At 54.3% G+C, this 14,087-nt stretch overlaps 1 protein-coding gene across 1 annotated transcript; it reads left to right on the top strand.

The window, feature by feature from the left end:
* Positions 1 to 6: 6 nt before the first annotated feature.
* Positions 7 to 12,508, top strand: LOC132590484 (zinc finger protein 511-like). Its single transcript, XM_060263392.1, has 6 exons — positions 7 to 86; positions 176 to 276; positions 6,758 to 6,959; positions 7,559 to 7,683; positions 8,348 to 8,524; positions 12,165 to 12,508. Exons 3-6 carry the CDS (start codon positions 6,939 to 6,941, stop codon positions 12,232 to 12,234), a joined length of 393 nt encoding a protein of 130 aa, XP_060119375.1. The 5' UTR covers positions 7 to 86; positions 176 to 276; positions 6,758 to 6,938; the 3' UTR covers positions 12,235 to 12,508.
* The last annotated feature ends 1,579 nt before the right edge of the window (positions 12,509 to 14,087 follow it).

Here is a 14,087-nt window from a genome sequence, read left to right as displayed (position 1 = left end):
GGCAAGATGGCGCTTCCCGCCTCCGCGGCCCCCTTCGCCTTCGCCCCCGCCCGCCGCCGCTTCCCGCCCGGGACCCCTTCTTCGAGGTGCCCCCCCGGAGGGAGGGGGGAGGGAGGCGGGGCTGCGGCTGGCCCCTCCCTCCCCCGGCTGACCCCGCCCTCTCCCCCCCCCCCAGGACGGCGACGTCGAGCGGCACCTCCAGCTGCAGCAGGCCGCCCTCGCCCGGGCCCCGCAGGAGGAGGAGGAGGAGGAGGAGAGGGAGGAAGGCCGGCAGGGGTGAGCGGGGGGGGGACCCCGAAGAGCGGCTCTCCTCCCTCCCCCCCCTCACTTGGAACGAAAGCGGGAGGGAGCAGCTGGGCAATCCCACCCCCTGAGGACAGCCGGGAAGGGTGTGCACGCCCTGTGCAATGGCCGTGCGTCAGCCGTCCCTCTGGCAGAGGTTGTCCTCGAAAGGGCAGCTGCTGGGGGAGCCCTCTCAGCCCCGCCCACCTCACAGGGTGTCTGTTGCGGGGGAGGAAGGGAAAGGAGATTGTGAGCCGCTCTGAGAGTCTTCAGAGTGGAGGGCGGGATATAAATCCAATGTCTTCATCTACCTCACAGGGTGTCTGTTGTGGGGGAGGAAGGGGAAGGAGATTGCGAGCCGCTCTGAGACTCTTCGGAGTGGAGGGCGGATATAAATCCAATGTCTTCATCTACCTCACAGGGTGTCTGTTGTGGGGGAGGAAGGGAAAGGAGATTGTGAGCCACTCTGAGACTCTTCGGAGTGGAGGGCGGATATAAATCCACTATCTTCATCTACCTCACAGGGTGTCTGTTGTGGGGGAGGAAGGGAAAGGAGATTGTGAGCCGCTCTGAGACTCTTCGGAGTGGAGGGCGGGATATAAATCCACTATCTTCATCTACCTCACAGGGTGTCTGTTGTGGGGGAGGAAGGTAAAGGAGATTGTGAGCCGCTCTGAGACTCTTCGGAGTGGAGGGCGGGATATAAATCCACTATCTTCATCTACCTCACAGGGTGTCTGTTGTGGGGGAGGAAGGGAAAGGAGATTGTGAGCCGCTCTGAGACTCTTCGGAGTGGAGGGCGGGATATAAATCCAATATCTTCATCTACCTCACAGGGTGTCTGTTGTGGGGGAGGAAGGGAAAGGAGATTGTGAGCCGCTCTGAGACTCTTCGGAGTGGAGGGCGGGATATAAATCCAATATCTTCATCTACCTCACAGGGTGTCTGTTGCGGGGGAGGAAGGGAAAGGAGATTGTGAGCCGCTCTGAGACTCTTCGGAGTGGAGGGCGGGATATAAATCCAATGTCTTCATCTACCTCACAGGGTGTCTGTTGTGGGGGAGGAAGGGAAAGGAGATTGTGAGCCACTCTGAGACTCTTCGGAGTGGAGGGCGGATATAAATCCAATATCTTCATCTACCTCACAGGGTGTCTGTTGTGGGGGAGGAAGGGAAAGGGGATTGTGAGCCGCTCTGAGACTCTTTGGAGTGGAGGGGGGGATATAAATCCAATATCTTCATCTACCTCACAGGGTGTCTGTTGTGGGGGAGGAAGGGAAAGGAGATTGCGAGCCGCTCTGAGACTCTTCGGAGTGCAGGGCGGGATATAAATCCACTATCTTCATCTACCTCACAGGGTGTCTGTTGTGGGGGAGGAAGGGAAAGGAGATTGTGAGCCGCTCTGAGACTCTTCGGAGTGGAGGGCGGGATATAAATCCACTATCTTCATCTACCTCACAGGGTGTCTGTTGTGGGGGAGGAAGGGAAAGGAGATTGTGAGCCGCTCTGAGACTCTTCGGAGTGGAGGGCGGGATATAAATCCAATGTCTTCATCTACCTCACAGGGTGTCTGTTGTGGGGGAGGAAGGGAAAGGAGATTGTGAGCCGCTCTGAGACTCTTCGGAGTGGAGGGCGGGATATAAATCCAATGTCTTCATCTACCTCACAGGGTGTCTGTTGTGGGGGAGGAAGGGAAAGGAGATTGTGAGCCACTCTGAGACTCTTCGGAGTGGAGGGCGGATATAAATCCAATATCTTCATCTACCTCACAGGGTGTCTGTTGTGGGGGAGGAAGGGAAAGGAGATTGTGAGCCACTCTGAGACTCTTCGGAGTGGAGGGCGGATATAAATCCAATATCTTCATCTACCTCACAGGGTGTCTGTTGTGGGGGAGGAAGGTAAAGGGGATTGTGAGCCGCTCTGAGACTCTTTGGAGTGGAGGGGGGGATATAAATCCAATATCTTCATCTACCTCACAGGGTGTCTGTTGTGGGGGAGGAAGGCAAAGGAGATTGCGAGCCGCTCTGAGACTCTTCGGAGTGCAGGGCGGGATATAAATCCACTATCTTCATCTACCTCACAGGGTGTCTGTTGTGGGGGAGGAAGGGAAAGGAGATTGTGAGCCGCTCTGAGACTCTTCGGAGTGGAGGGCGAGATATAAATCCACTATCTTCATCTACCTCACAGGGTGTCTGTTGTGGGGGAGGAAGGGAAAGGAGATTGTGAGCCACTCTGAGACTCTGTCCTTGAAAGGGCAGCTTCTGGGAGAGCCCTCTCAGCCCCACCCACCTCACAGGGTGTCTGTTGTGGGGGAGGAAGGGAAAGGAGATTGTGAGCCACTCTGAGACTCTGTCCTTGTAAGGGCAGCTGCTGGGAGAGCCCTCTCAGCCCCACCCACCTCACAGGGTGTCTGTTGTGGGGGAGGAAGGGAAAGGAGATTGTGAGCCACTCTGAGACTCTGTCCTTGAAAGGGCAGCTTCTGGGAGAGCCCTCTCCAGCCCCGCCCACCTCACAGGGTGTCTGTTGTGGGGGAGGAAGGGAAAGGAGATTGTGAGCCACTCTGAGACTCTGTCCTTGAAAGGGCAGCTTCTGGGAGAGCCCTCTCCAGCCCCGCCCACCTCACAGGGTGTCTGTTGTGGGGGAGGAAGGGAAAGGAGATTGTGAGCCGCTCTGAGACTCTGTCCTTGAAAGGGCAGCTGCTGTGAGAGCCCTCTCAGTCCCACCCACCTCACAGGGTGTCTGTTGTGGGGGAGGAAGGGAAAGGAGATTGTGAGCCACTCTGAGACTCTGTCCTTGAAAGGGCAGCTGCTGTGAGAGCCCTCTCAGTCCCACCCACCTCACAGGGTGTCTGTTGTGGGGGAGGAAGGGAAAGGAGATTGTGAGCCACTCTGAGACTCTGTCCTTGAAAGGGCAGCTTCTGGGAGAGCCCTCTCAGCCCCACCCACCTCACAGGGTGTCTGTTGTGGGGGAGGAAGGGAAAGGAGATTGTGAGCCACTCTGAGACTCTGTCCTTGTAAGGGCAGCTGCTGGGAGAGCCCTCTCAGCCCCACCCACCTCACAGGGTGTCTGTTGTGGGGGAGGAAGGGAAAGGAGATTGTGAGCCACTCTGAGACTCTGTCATTGAAAGGGCAGCTTCTGGGAGAGCCCTCTCCAGCCCCGCCCACCTCACAGGGTGTCTGTTGTGGGGGAGGAAGGGAAAGGAGATTGTGAGCCACTCTGAGACTCTGTCCTTGAAAGGGCAGCTTCTGGGAGAGCCCTCTCCAGCCCCGCCCACCTCACAGGGTGTCTGTTGTGGGGGAGGAAGGGAAAGGAGATTGTGAGCCGCTCTGAGACTCTGTCCTTGAAAGGGCAGCTGCTGTGAGAGCCCTCTCAGTCCCACCCACCTCACAGGGTGTCTGTTGTGGGGGAGGAAGGGAAAGGAGATTGTGAGCCACTCTGAGACTCTGTCCTTGAAAGGGCAGCTGCTGTGAGAGCCCTCTCAGTCCCACCCACCTCACAGGGTGTCTGTTGTGGGGGAGGAAGGGAAAGGAGATTGTGAGCCACTCTGAGACTCTGTCCTTGAAAGGGCAGCTTCTGGGAGAGCCCTCTCAGCCCCACCCACCTCACAGGGTGTCTGTTGTGGGGGAGGAAGGGAAAGGAGATTGTGAGCCACTCTGAGACTCTGTCCTTGTAAGGGCAGCTGCTGGGAGAGCCCTCTCAGCCCCACCCACCTCACAGGGTGTCTGTTGTGGGGGAGGAAGGGAAAGGAGATTGTGAGCCACTCTGAGACTCTGTCCTTGAAAGGGCAGCTTCTGGGAGAGCCCTCTCCAGCCCCGCCCACCTCACAGGGTGTCTGTTGTGGGGGAGGAAGGGAAAGGAGATTGTGAGCCACTCTGAGACTCTGTCCTTGAAAGGGCAGCTTCTGGGAGAGCCCTCTCCAGCCCCGCCCACCTCACAGGGTGTCTGTTGTGGGGGAGGAAGGGAAAGGAGATTGTGAGCCGCTCTGAGACTCTGTCCTTGAAAGGGCAGCTGCTGTGAGAGCCCTCTCAGTCCCACCCACCTCACAGGGTGTCTGTTGTGGGGGAGGAAGGGAAAGGAGATTGTGAGCCACTCTGAGACTCTGTCCTTGAAAGGGCAGCTGCTGTGAGAGCCCTCTCAGTCCCACCCACCTCACAGGGTGTCTGTTGTGGGGGAGGAAGGGAAAGGAGATTGTGAGCCACTCTGAGACTCTGTCCTTGAAAGGGCAGCTTCTGGGAGAGCCCTCTCAGCCCCACCCACCTCACAGGGTGTCTGTTGTGGGGGAGGAAGGGAAAGGAGATTGTGAGCCACTCTGAGACTCTGTCCTTGTAAGGGCAGCTGCTGGGAGAGCCCTCTCAGCCCCACCCACCTCACAGGGTGTCTGTTGTGGGGGAGGAAGGGAAAGGAGATTGTGAGCCACTCTGAGACTCTGTCCTTGAAAGGGCAGCTTCTGGGAGAGCCCTCTCCAGCCCCGCCCACCTCACAGGGTGTCTGTTGTGGGGGAGGAAGGGAAAGGAGATTGTGAGCCACTCTGAGACTCTGTCCTTGAAAGGGCAGCTTCTGGGAGAGCCCTCTCCAGCCCCGCCCACCTCACAGGGTGTCTGTTGTGGGGGAGGAAGGGAAAGGAGATTGTGAGCCGCTCTGAGACTCTGTCCTTGAAAGGGCAGTTGCTGTGAGAGCCCTCTCAGTCCCACCCACCTCACAGGGTGTCTGTTGTGGGGGAGGAAGGGAAAGGAGATTGTGAGCCACTCTGAGACTCTGTCCTTGAAAGGGCAGCTGCTGTGAGAGCCCTCTCAGTCCCACCCACCTCACAGGGTGTCTGTTGTGGGGGAGGAAGGGAAAGGAGATTGTGAGCCACTCTGAGACTCTGTCCTTGAAAGGGCAGCTTCTGGGAGAGCCCTCTCAGCCCCACCCACCTCACAGGGTGTCTGTTGTGGGGGAGGAAGGGAAAGGAGATTGTGAGCCACTCTGAGACTCTGTCCTTGTAAGGGCAGCTGCTGGGAGAGCCCTCTCAGCCCCACCCACCTCACAGGGTGTCTGTTGTGGGGGAGGAAGGGAAAGGAGATTGTGAGCCACTCTGAGACTCTGTCCTTGAAAGGGCAGCTTCTGGGAGAGCCCTCTCCAGCCCCGCCCACCTCACAGGGTGTCTGTTGTGGGGGAGGAAGGGAAAGGAGATTGTGAGCCGCTCTGAGACTCTGTCCTTGAAAGGGCAGCTGCTGTGAGAGCCCTCTCAGTCCCACCCACCTCACAGGGTGTCTGTTGTGGGGGAGGAAGGGAAAGGAGATTGTGAGCCACTCTGAGACTCTGTCCTTGAAAGGGCAGCTGCTGTGAGAGCCCTCTCAGTCCCACCCACCTCACAGGGTGTCTGTTGTGGGGGAGGAAGGGAAAGGAGATTGTGAGCCACTCTGAGACTCTGTCCTTGTAAGGGCAGCTGCTGTGAAAGCCCTCTCAGCCCCACCCACCTCACAGGGTGTCTGTTGTGGGGGAGGAAGGGAAAGGAGATTGTGAGCCGCTCTGAGACTCTGTCCTTGAAAGGGCAGCTGCTGTGAGAGCCCTCTCAGTCCCACCCACCTCACAGGGTGTCTGTTGTGGGGGAGGAAGGGAAAGGAGATTGTGAGCCACTCTGAGACTCTGTCCTTGAAAGGGCAGCTTCTGGGAGAGCCCTCTCCAGCCCCGCCCACCTCACAGGGTGTCTGTTGTGGGGGAGGAAGGGAAAGGAGATTGTGAGCCACTCTGAGACTCTGTCCTTGTAAGGGCAGCTGCTTGGAGAGCCCTCTCCAGCCCCACCCACCTCACAGGGTGTCTGTTGTGGGGGAGGAAGGGAAAGGAGATTGTGAGCCACTCTGAGACTCTGTCCTTGTAAGGGCAGCTGCTGTGAAAGCCCTCTCAGCCCCACCCACCTCACAGGGTGTCTGTTGTGGGGGAGGAAGGGAAAGGAGATTGTGAGCCACTCTGAGACTCTGTCCTTGTAAGGGCAGCTGCTGTGAAAGCCCTCTCCAGCCCCACCCACCTCACAGGGTGTCTGTTGTGGGGGAGGAAGGGAAAGGAGACTGTGAGCCACTCTGAGACACTTGAGTGGAGGGCAGACTATAAACTCAATATCATCATCTTCCCTCCTTGCTTGCCCTCCCTCTACTCCGTGCCTTCTTCTGTCTTCAGGGAAGCAGCGGCAGGAGGAGTATTCAGCTGCCAAGGGTCTGCACATCATTTCCCTCCTAAGCGCTGCAGAGCGGAGGCACATTCGGTGGGGTGGGGCTGCAGCTCCCCTTCAAGGGGAAGGGGAGATTCTTTAAACTGACTGAAACAGGCATGCTGTTATCTGGTTTGCCTCTGTGGTTTGTCTGTTGCCATTTGAATTGGGGGTCCCAAAGGAGATGTGGGCATTAGAAATGGCACCAAGGCGTTTGCCTTCCTGTTGTAGAATTGAGCCTGGTCAAGGGTTTGGTCGTATGAGGAAGGTTGCTTGTTTCTTTCTTTCAGCACTGCTGGGTTTTTTTGCCATTCCTTGGGATGCGGCCAGACTTTCAGCACCTTGGAGAGTTACGAACATCACTACAACTTGCTCCATAGAAATGTCTGTTCTTCTTGCAAGAGGTCCTTCCCCTCAGCACACTTGCTGGATGTCCACATCCTGGAGTGGCACGACTCCCTCTTCCAGGTCATGGCAGAAAAGCAGAATATGGTGAGCTGCACAGGTCTGGCAAGTGGTGCCGTGTTGCACACAGGGAGGTCAGCTTGGTGGGATCCTAGCATGTACAGCTCAGGCTTCCATCCTGGGACATGGGACATCATGATCTCCCAAGTGTCACAAGACTGCTCATTGTCTGCTCTGACCAGAAGCAGCTCTTCAAGGCCCCAAGCAGAGAGCTCTTTTCTGGCCCTGCTGGCTGAAAGCCTTTTGACTGGGCCCCCTAGGCCGCCTGCATGTCGAGCAGCTGCTCTGCCTTTGAGTGGTGGACTTTTCTCCCCCCCCCCCCCCGGCAAAAAAAAAGAAGCCCAGCCAGTCCCTTTGCTGTTAACGATAGTGAGAGACTTTGCCTGTTCTCTCTCCTGCTCCACAGGGTAAGCACTCAGACACCCCTTCCTCCCCTCCCCCCCCAAACTGGTGGCTGAGCCATGAGCCTGCGCTATGGAGGACTAGGGGTTAGGATTCTTTTTCATGATTTTTATTATTCCTGCACATCTGAACCGTGGGAAACTGCTGGAGTAGAAAGCTACCTAGTCGGTCTTTTGGCTTTACAGAGAGCAGCCGAGTAACAGAAGGGCCTTTCCTCCATCTAGTACCAGTGTCTGGTCCAGAGCTGTGCAGAGAAGTTCAAGAGCAGCAAAGACCGAAAGGACCATGTGATCAAAATACACCAGTATCCCTCTGACTTTAGGTTTGATAAACCTATGAAATCTAAAAGGTAAATATGCTCCCTGGTTAATTTTCTTTGAATGTTCTGCCTTGAAATAGATTGATATGTGGAAGTAGGCATTTGCCACAAGGAGAGCTGTCAAGCATCGGTATTTCGAAATAATCAAGCTTTTGTTGTAAATCAAAGACTTGTTTTATTGAAACTCTATGACTTGTTACAAGGACGGATTCACTGGAAGTAATACTGAATACAGAGTTGCATAGTCTCTTATAGGTTAGTTCAAAAGGTAGGGTGACAGATAACTTCAAAACAATAACATAAAGATGCAAATGGGGATGAAGGTTCAAAGGATACTCATCTTTATTACTGAGGAATGTTCACATCTCCATTTCTCACACATTCCCTGCTAGCTGATTTTACACTGTTGCTTACAAGATTACTCTACACATCTTGAGGGTTTTATTATGAACCCGGGGGGGGGGGGGGGAAGGAAGATAGATGATAGAGAGGGGGAAGGGGGGGAAGAAGAAAGGTCTGAATAAACCAGCACTTAGAAATAGCATGCTTGACAGAGCAGAGCGTGATGTAGAAAGGAAGCGGTGGTCTCTCTCCAGTACCTCATTTAGCCTCTAGTTGCTTAACAGGAAAATGTTCACAAAGTCTTGTCAGCCGAGAAGGAAAAGTCCTGAGAATCGTAATGTTTCTGCCACAGCAGAAGGACGATGAAACCTCCGCCTGGAGATCACGCTGTCCCCATGGATGTTAACCTCGAAGCCTGTGAGCCTTCCTCAGGGGATGCCATGGAGACTGGCCCTGCTGAGGCCCACCAGCCCGGGGTGGAGGACACTGTGGTCTTGCCACCACCTGAGACACGCCTTCCTAGACCCAGGTCTGTTTCCCTGCCGCTCTGGAAGAGCCCAGCTCCATCTTGGCTTTGTCACCGTGCCTGCTGTGATGCAAGCGGGAGCCTTAGGGCAGGTTTCCATTCTAGCATGAAACTCTCTGGGACTTCATCAGATGCCCCTGAACGCCTGTGTTGCACCTGCCTCCCCTCCCCTAAAGTGATCCTGTGTGGTGTGTTTCTGCTTCCTCACTCACCAGGATGCTCGTTATTTGCTAATTTGAGATCGTTTATTGGCATAATCTGCACTTTAAGTGGTCAGTCACATTTCAGTGGATACTTAATCCAATTAGGTTTGAGTCCATCTGCGCCTTAGGAACCATCACAGTTGTGGCAGGGTAAGCTTTCAAAGCTCCCTTTGTCAGGCCTTGTATCTGGGCTCTGGAAAGCTCCGCCCCCCAAAACCTCGCTGCTTTCTGATGGTGCTGCTGGATTCCGATCTAACTGTTCTGCTGCAGAAGAGCAAGGCAACTAGCCCAGCAGCGTCTCAGATATTTGCAGCAGTGGAAGTTTAATAAGTGTGTGTCAAAAGTAGCTTTTCAGAGGGTTGAATTGTCAGGCCAGCCAATCATTCAGATATTGTCAGCTGACTGCATATTGTTATTTGGCCTTCATCAGGGTTCCCACTCAGCTGTGGAGTGGCAAGTGGCAGCTTCCCTTTTGCGTGTCGTTCTGGGGTCCCTTGTTCTCCTGGGCTGTTGGTCTTCCTCGAGCCAAACCGAGCACCAGCACCCCCGTGGGGCTCCCCTGTGGGGATCTACTGGGACTGCAGGTGCTTTCAAGCAAACCTTTAATGCTGCTGTTTGGGGCAGCACTTCTATCCGGCCCTTCCTCCAAGGGGCTCAGGGCAGCCTGCCAGATTGAGTCCCTCTCACAATCTTCCTGGGAAGTGGGTCAGCTGAGCCCTCACTGCGGAGCAGAGCAGAGGGGGGATCTCAGGCCAGGGCCCTCTGATGCTCACTGGGAGGGGGGTGTCTTTTAGGGCAATATAATATCTTATATACAGTAGTTGATATTTTGCCATCTTTAACAGTTGCGGTCAGAGCTTTTTTTGTAGAAAAAGCCCAGCATATTAGGACACACCTCCTGACGCCGAGCCAGCCAGAACTGTGTTCCTGCTCAAAAAAAGCCCTGGTTATGATTATTTCTCAATAAATTTCATTTCTCCCCAGTATGTTGTAACTAGGCCAATCCTGGTTTTTGAGGGTGAAAGACAAAAAGAAGAACAACAGTGTTCAACTTTCAAAAGCCGTTGAATGCTTTATGCAAGGATCACCCACAATAACACATTGAGCAAGCTTCTGGGTGCGCCAGGTCTCTTCATCATGTTTTGCTGCTTTTCCCTCCCCGCATGCAACCTGATTCTGCAGCCTGTGCCCATCAAGGCCAGCAAAGCATCCCACACAGGATGCTGCTGACAAAGAGAACTTGCCATGAGCCCAGGGATGAAGGGCTATGGAGAGCTCAGAAGGCTGCATACTGTGGTGTGCTGTTGTGGAGAAATGCCTTGTCCCTGGGAGGTTGGCAACAAGCAGGGGTCGGCTGTGTGGTTTAACCAGCCCCCCTCCCGAGCTAAGCACAAGTGGGAGTGGGGAGGAAGTTAGCCCAGGTCCTTCCAGACTCATCAGTCTAGCATGAGAGACAATGGGAGGGGCTAGTTCACACACACACACCCCTCACTGGCAGAGAACATGGAATTGGGGGTGTCAGAATTCTAGAGGGTGAGGAAGGGACTCTTTGGAGATGAGGAAAAGGAACTTGGCCTGTGTGGACTGGGGTCAAGGGGCAGCAGACACAGGACTTGTTAAAATCGCCTTGCAAGGGAAAGGGGGTCTCTTTTCTTCTCGAGATGCTGAGCTGAACAGACCTCTTGTCTGAGGTGGGGCTGGCCCAAAGAGGTGGGAGCAATCGTTGAGGTTATGGAAGAGCTTTCGAGAACAAGAGGACACCTAAGATAAAGAGCTGGTTCTAATTTTAACATCTAGTTAAGGCATGTTTTAGAGAGAGGAACAGGATTTCCGTTTTGCCATTTCCTTTTGTTCTTCCTTGCTTCAATTTGGCATGGTGCTAAAAATACGCTTGTAAAGATTTTTAATAAGTACTTTAAAGTTTTCATTCTGGAAGTGGTTCTGTGTCCCACGTAGGCCTCTGCTGTTTCACTATTTCAGAAGGGACCCCCCAGAGAGGGCAAGGCTAGCGGTTGGCAACTGGCTGTTCCCCGTAGGGGCCAGGTCTGGGCGGGGGGAGACACTGAGGCAAGGCCTCTGGCCTCGGAAGAGGAGCTGGGAGTCCTGACCCTCTCCGTGGGAAGCCCATCTTCTGTTGACCAAGGGGTGGCGGAATGGGAAGCCCGAGGAGGGGGCTGCAGGCAGAGCAGACACAGCCCTCCACAGTAAGGTCTTCATAAAAGAGGTTTTGGTGGGGGGGGGATTTTGCTAGCCTCCATTGTTTGTTCTGTAGCACAGAACTGTAGCAGTTCTGTAGTTGTTGCTACAGCACCAACCCTAAATCAGACTCTTCCCTGCAGCCACTGTGGCCGGACCTGAATGTCCCGCATTGGTCTTGTCAGCCACCAGTGAGCCTGCAGCAGATGTGGATTATTGCACCCTTCTTAAATCTTCGTTCGCGAAGCCAAGCCGAGAGAGAGAGAGAGAGAGATTGTTTGTTCTCCTAACCTTAGGCTATAATTTATTACTTTTAAAAAGTTAATTAAGCAAGGTAGCTTTTTATTGTTCATTGATGGTTGAACTGCATTTTGTTCTTTCAGACTCATACTTTAAAAATACTCAACCACTCTGTGAGAGACCAGCTGACCGAGTCATTTCTAAGTGTCCAAATGGCCAGGTCTGGTTTGGGTGTTTCCTCTGCCTCAGCTGTTTTGTTCTCCAGTGTTAGCTTTGAAGGATCGCACTGATTGCAGGACACAGAGCCCCCTTCTCTTTCCTCCTTCAGCTGCAGTTGGTTGCTCTGCCAATTTGTAAGAATCTGTTCAGCCTTCATGATGGATTTCAGCGAAAGCAGGGCTCTGGAGAGGATGAAAGTCCAGAGAAGGGCAACTAGAATGATTAAAGGGCTGGAGCACTTTCCCTATGAAGAAAGGTTGAAACGCTTAGGGCTCTTTAGCTTGGAGAAACGTCGACTGCGGGGTGACATGATAGAGGTTTACAAGATAATGCATGGGATGGAGAAAGTAGAGAAAGAAGTACTTTTCTCCCTTTCTCACAATACAAGAACTCGTGGGCATTTGATGAAATTGCTGAGCAGAAAGGTTAAAACGGATAAAAGGAAGTACTTCTTCACCCAAAGGGTGATTAACATGTGGAATTCACTGCCACAGGAGGTGGTGGCGGCCACAAGTATAGCCATCTTCAAGAAGGGTTTAGATAAAAATATGGAGCACAGGTCCATCAGTGGCTATTAGCCACAGTGTATTTGTGTATATAAAATTTTTTGCCACTGTGTGACTCAGAGTGTTGGACTGGATGGGCCATTGGCCTGATCCAACATGGCTTCTCTTATGTTCTTATGTGACACAGAGTGTTGGACTTGATGGGCCGTTGGCCTGATCCAACATGGCTTCTCTTATGTTCTTATGAATCCCTGCCTCATGTTGTGTTTTGTCTTCCAGAATCCCCCCCAGCATTTGTTTCGGGGCAGGAGCCACCCGTGGCTTTAAAAGCAGGAAGAAAAGAGCCTGAATGTGGCAGCCCAGCCAGCGGGCTCCATGTGGACACGTGGCAGCCACGGAGGAATGGGAAGTGTGGCAGAGGAACACCAGCCTGGGAAGGACGGAGCCTTCTTGGTGCATCCGCCAGGGCAGAGGGAGGGGGCGGCACAGCCTCCTCCCCAGGGAGGTGCCTTCAGAGGGCACTCTGCCCACCACTGCCTCCTCTGCCTCCGAGCTCAGCTCCCTTCAAGACCTTCTCCATTAATTAAAAAGGATGAATTTGGAGGTCAGCGTGGCCAAAAGCCCCTCTGGGTGTTTGTGTAGTTGTTGGCATTCCTGTTGTACTTTCGGGCTGATGCTGCACATACTTATGTCAGCCATTCATGCACCAACTATGTAAGGGGGTGAGGCTGAGAGAGGGTCCCCCTGTCCCCCAGTGGGTCTGGCAGAAGCAAGAAGGGGGCGGGGCCTTCGTAGATCACAGCACTGCTTGCTGGGCCCGGGCAGCATAATGGCAGGTGGCAGGCCCGCTTCTGGAGCCCCAGAGGAGGGAGGGAGGGAGAGGTCTGTTCCTTGGAGCAGAACAGAAGTACTTCCTGCTACTGCTTGCCAAAATAGAAGCCAGCGAAGCTTTCTTTTTGCCTGCCTTTGTCCCCGAGAGTTGGAGGTCTGATGAGGTGAGAGCAACAGGGGGGGGGGTGTCAAATGCCGCTGGTGGGGGGAACTCAAAGCCGCCTTTGAGGTGAAGAGTCCTTTGGAAAGGAATGCAGGATGTCCTCTGAGCACACATCACTCCCAGATCACCTGCTGTGGGTTGACAGGGTTGGTGCATCTCCCTTGTGCAGCCATGACAGGTTCTAATGCAGCTGTGTCTGTTTCAGCTTTTGTTCTCTTCTTCAGAAGTAGATTTCCCTTTTGTTTGTTTGGAGAGGCGTTTGCTTCATCAGAGTAGGGGGAGCAAATTCTGAGACCAGGGTGCTTCGTGGGCTCAGGAGGCCCTGTAGACATTTCCAGGGCAGAGATCCTTGAACGGGGGATGCCGCTGCCATGGACAGCTGATGGGGCCTTGTCCACTCAAAGCACCTCCTCTGCCAATGAGCCACAGGGACCTCCTCCTCTGAAAGGCCAGGAAACTGGCAGCCTTGAGAAACGCTGGTGCAAAGGGGATGCTGGAGATCAGAAGCAAGATTTACACTCCCCCACTTCTCCCAGGAGCACAGAACTCTCTGGGTCCTCTTTGTTGAGTCTCCAGGGCATCTGGCTGGCTACTAAGTGAAACAAGATGTGGACCCCTGGTCTGCCCCAGCAGGGCTGGGCTCATCTGATGAAGCAGAGAAGGGGCCCAGCCAGCTGGCTCTCCGGGGGGTGGCCGAGAGGCAGCTGCCCTGCGGAGTCTCTGCCCCACCTCAGTGGGGAGGGTCAAGCATGAGCCCCTTGGAGGAGGAGGAGTCACGACTTGCCCATCTTGGCACGAGGACGGCTCCTTCAGAGGACACAACGGAAGGAAGGGTCTGATTCTGTGCTGGCAGGAATGGCCGGGGCGGGGGGCCTGGGGTGAAAGAACCTTCTCTGGGCTATTGTTTTTGGGGGGATTTTGCACCTTTAAGAAACGAGGCTAGTTCTGTTTTGCAGTTAGTTAGCCAGCCACAGAAACTGGTTGGACTTCTTCTAGTCCAAAGACCACTGCTCAGATTTTCCCTGAAGGAAAGCTGCCTCTTAACCTCGTTCTGTTTCCAGAATTCTCCAGGGGTGGCAGCAGCAGCGGGCAAGGATCAGCCCCCCCCCCCCGGCACTGTGACCAGCGGGAGACGCGGTCCCCTTGGTGCTGCTGCAGCCGTGCTGATTTCAAGGCCTCGTTGATGGAGCCAGTCCTGGCGTCCTCCT

Source organism: Heteronotia binoei, unplaced genomic scaffold (assembly GCF_032191835.1).
Source record: "Heteronotia binoei isolate CCM8104 ecotype False Entrance Well unplaced genomic scaffold, APGP_CSIRO_Hbin_v1 Chromosome634, whole genome shotgun sequence".
NCBI classification, from domain to species: Eukaryota; Metazoa; Chordata; class Lepidosauria; order Squamata; family Gekkonidae; genus Heteronotia; species Heteronotia binoei.
The sequence above is the reverse complement of the archived record's forward strand: the minus strand, read 5'-3'. Positions and strand labels throughout refer to the sequence as shown.